General features: G+C 28.6%; 1 protein-coding gene across 1 annotated transcript in view; it reads right to left on the bottom strand.

Annotated features, from left to right (window-relative positions):
* The window catches only part of Eps-15 (Epidermal growth factor receptor pathway substrate clone 15), a gene marked incomplete at its 3' end in the record, with an annotated part of 108,494 nt that overhangs the window by 66,401 nt on the left and 37,550 nt on the right, over positions 1-4,543 (bottom strand). Inside the window, 2 exon segments of the mRNA XM_067046311.1 lie at positions 1,001-1,068; positions 2,366-2,408. Of these exon segments, the coding sequence (XP_066902412.1) occupies positions 1,001-1,068; positions 2,366-2,408 (111 nt within the window).

Genomic DNA, 4,543 nt, shown 5'->3' with positions numbered 1-4,543 from the left:
AAAAAAAAAAGGAAAAAAATATAATAATAAAATAAAATTGAAAAAAATAAAAATGTGAAAATTACTTTTTTAATAAATTAACAATTTGTGAACATGTTAATGATAAGTTGTTCTTGTCGGTTTTTAAATTGACGGAAGAAGTTTCTAATTGGATATAGAGGCTTTCAGAGATGAGCCTTTTGTCATGGTTATGAACTGTAGCAAGTATAGACGTTTTGTCGAAATCGAAGGAATGATTTAATGAAAGAGAATGTTCCGAAAGTTTAGAGACAGAATGATTATGTGAGGAAATAGAATATTTGTGTTGTTTGATACGGTCTTTTAAGAGATTTTTGGTTTTGTCTATGTAAGCAGAATTACAATTAAGGGTGGAGCACGGGATGTGGTGTACAATATGTGATCGGTGTAGAGGAGGGATAGGGTCTTTTAGTTTAGTGTAAATATTAGATAGTGTGTTGTGAGGTCTGAAGGCAATACGAAGGTTAGGTATAGCAGAACGTAAGAGTTTATGAATGTTGTCGGAAAGAGAGGGGATATATGGTAGTGATCTGCATAAGGGGGTAGAAAGGGGTTGTGAAGAATTAAGAGAAGTGGTGAGACGATTATGGTAGTTGTGTAAAGGTTTATGAATGATATGGAGAGGGAAGTTATTAGCTAGGAGTATTTGTTTGATGCGGTGTGTGTTTTTTTCATGGAATCGGGAGTCAGAAAGGGAAAGGCCACGGTGAATAAGGTTTTGGCTACGTTAATTCTCTGATGGTAAGGATGTTGGGAGTGGTATTTTATGAAACTGATATCAGAACATTAAGTTTTATGATTTCCCATAGGAAATCAAACTATGAACAGCAGTAAGATTCATTTTTTACTTAAAAAATACATCAACTATTCAGATATTCTTAATTATTGAAGTGAAAAAATCATTCACAGGAGGAGAGGATCTAAAAAGATTAAACTAGATTAGGTCATTCACATCAAATTCTAATGTAAAAATATTACTTACTTCATCGTTGGATTTTTCGGACTGATGAAGTTTCTTTCCTTCAAAAGGATCAAATGGATCTTGACGATCTGCAATAACAACATTCATCATAACAAGAATCAATAAATACATTTTTATAAGCAATTTCTTAAACAAACTAAACTTTGAAGAATCTGAATTACAATTATTCCAGAGAAAATTATCCAAAAACAACTATAAACTTATATTATATTACATACTCAACCCACAGTTTTCTGCCCCTGTAACACATTTAAGGGTTTGAAGCCACTTTATGAAGAGTAATGTGATCTCTAGGGGTTCTTACACTCAATTGCCAGCTAAAATTTAAACCTGAGAACTAGAGTTGAGGTTGCTATAACATGGAGGGACTTATATCCAAACTAAAAAAAAAGTTGAAGGAACACGGAAAAATACTTTAGAACCTACTGCTAATAATGATGCTAACTGTTGCAGATAATGAATCGTGTCATTATTTTCATAATGGACCTAGGTAATTTAAAACAGTTTTTACATGGGTCCAATAAAACCCCTGCAAATCTAAGTAATGGAATGTAATTCATAATTTACAATAAAATAAAAAAACTGCCATGGTTTAAAAATGAAGTAATTAACTTAAATTGAAAACAAAGAAATTAAAATAAATCATTAATATAGTCAACCCTCAAATTTCAAGGTATTATAAATATCAAGAATATTTATGCTTAGTATGAGTTAAGAATAATAGTGGTATTTTAAGGGACTTAAATGAACACATTTCGATGATATAAGGGTATGAAATCAATGCATTCCCGACATATGTTAACTTTTTATTATATTTGAGTAATAATGATAATCTTAACTAATAGAGGTAAATAGTTCCTAATTTTGAAATGAAAAGATGAAAAGAGGTCAAGAAATCAAGGAAAGGATGCAATTTTTTCTATAACAGATTTAGTGACAGGCTCTTACTCAAGGGGAGTGACTGGCTGGCAGGTTTAAGATATTAGTTAACAGTAAAGAACCTTATCCTGCCCCAATTGGTCCTGTTTTTTGGGAAACACAGCGGATCATGACTGGGAGGTCATAATAAACATGTTGAGAATCAATCAAAGAGTAAAAGCTTCATAAATACTGACATAACCAAAAAATTAAAGTCTATTGGATCCATGGACATAAATTTTAACTCGGAGTTGGAGATCAATGATAAGACTGCAGTTTTCCTGTACATTTAAAGATCCTATAAGTCAAAAGAACTAAATTCAAGTTCCTCATAATCTTAAACTTCTTCATACTTTTTACCAGTTAAGGGATTTTGTAGGATTATTAAATGATTTAAGTCATCAAAGCTTAATTTATTGATATTAGACTATACTTTGGGTTACTTACTTGAGTGGGCATCAAATGAACTAAATGGGTCACTGTCAAAACCCTAAAAATAAAGAAAACATGAATTACTACAATGTTCAGAATAGTAATAAATACATTTCTGAATGACCATTAACAAAAAAGTAAAATCACAATTAATCTCTTTATTTTCAATAGGAATCCCTATTTCTTTGTATTTATATTTTTAGAATTCCATAAGAGACCTTAATTGATTCTGAACATTTCGCACATAATATAAAATAAGTGAAATAAACAGGTAAATGCTCAGGTATCATGTATGGCACATAATCCATGATTTTTCATGAAAAATCACATAGTAACTAGGAACATTGCCTTATTTTTTCATAACATAATAAAAAAATTATAATATCAATGTAAGTGAATAGCTTTTGTTTTCTTTAATAAAACTAACTGATATGATTTACACATTGGAAGTTTGTTACTCTTCTTAATGATTTTCTCTTTTATCAGTTTGTAAGAGGCTAAAGTAGAATTTTTAAAAATGAAGAAATTTAATTCTCTGAATATAGCAAGTAAGGCTGCTATATGCTTTCAAGATAACTGAAAATTTATGTTTTTTTTTTAAAAAGAAGTGTAAGTACATTAAAAAGATACCATCATAGAGGATAAAGTAGAGGTAACTGGGGGTAGAGACCCTAAAGATGTGATTCTTTGTGTGGCAGTAGTCTTAACAGAAAATTATGAAGATAAGGTTGTACAAAACAGCAGAGCTGGGTTGACTTTACAGTATTAAAAAGCGTTCATGTTAAAAATAGCAATAATTTTGATACATAAACCATGTTTCAACAAACAATGACGCTGTTGAACAATATTGAAGATAAATTAAACAAATAGAAGATGATACACATTTAGCTGTAAAATAAATGGAACAAAATTCTAAATTATTAAATAAAAAACTTGATGAAAAGGTTGAACATTTTGAAAAGGAAATTAATGAAAACTTTGACTAATTTGTATTAAAAATAATGAAAATTTTGAATTTGAAATAAATGAGAAATCAAAACAAAATGTAGGAAACCAAATTGAAACAAATAACAGAGTTACAAGAAAGTCGTTTAGCAGAAAATAATTTAGCAAAAGTAAGAATTGTCAGAAAAAAATTATTGAATGCACTGTGGAAGAAAATTAACTAGAAATCTGTTAGTGAACTTAAAATCAAAACATAAATGTGCTATAGAACCTTTGAGTCAAAAGGATCATAATGTTAAATTTTATAGAGATGTAATCCAAGAAACATTAATAAATATGGGAACTATTCATGAAATAAAATTTACAGATAGTGCACAAAATGATCATTATAAGTATATGCCAGAAATTATTACATAGATTAAATCCTACAATACAATAATTAAAATTAAATCCTAAAATAGTTATTATTTAGAAAAAATGTTTGAATTGTAAATAAGTATAAAATCATGCTGAAATGTAAACTGGTTTTATCAAACTGTATTTTGAACATCCTAAATATTGTATTTTGTATTTATATGCAAACATATTAATAAATAAATCTTCAAAAGTAAGAACTCAGAATAAAACAAAACTTTAATTTTAGTAGTTTATGGAAACAAAAATTTGTAATTATAGTTTATTGAATTAAGTATGTTTTAGTATCATATTGTAATTATTGTAGGTGTATTTATAAGCAGTTAGTAACTCTGAGGCAGTTTATAACCAAATGTTATTTCACCATTCAAAACTTATGAAGGAAAAAACAAAGTTGTTTCAAATAGTCAAGATGGCAGCATGGGTCCTTCTAAAGTCAATTGGACTGCTGCTGTTTTGAGCAATTAGGTTAAAATTTTAACCTTTGTCTACTGTAAGTGGTAGTAATTTTCGGAAGAAGACATCAAGAATCAACAGTCACCAAAGATCATATAATTGGTTAGTTTGCTCAACGTAGTAGTAAACAGATTTGTAAAAGTAGCCATTATTTTATTTGAGTGTAATACATTTTAATATATATATTGTAATATGCTCTTTTTGAGTAAATAGTATATTTTGATGTATAAAGGGTTTTTGATATTTTTTATTTTATGTATCATTTTAATATTGTTCATTTGTTTTGTTTATCCAAAAAGCAAGCTAACTAATTTTCATTGTCCATAATAAATTTGTGATTCAAAACAAAACCAAGATGGCGGTACGTATTCTTCAGTC

Source organism: Halyomorpha halys, unplaced genomic scaffold, assembly GCF_000696795.3.
Source record: "Halyomorpha halys isolate HHAL.00 unplaced genomic scaffold, Hhal_1.1 Scaffold1590.1, whole genome shotgun sequence".
Taxonomy (NCBI): Eukaryota; Metazoa; Arthropoda; class Insecta; order Hemiptera; family Pentatomidae; genus Halyomorpha; species Halyomorpha halys.
Note: the sequence above shows the minus strand (reverse complement) of the source record. Positions and strands in the feature narration are given on the sequence as shown.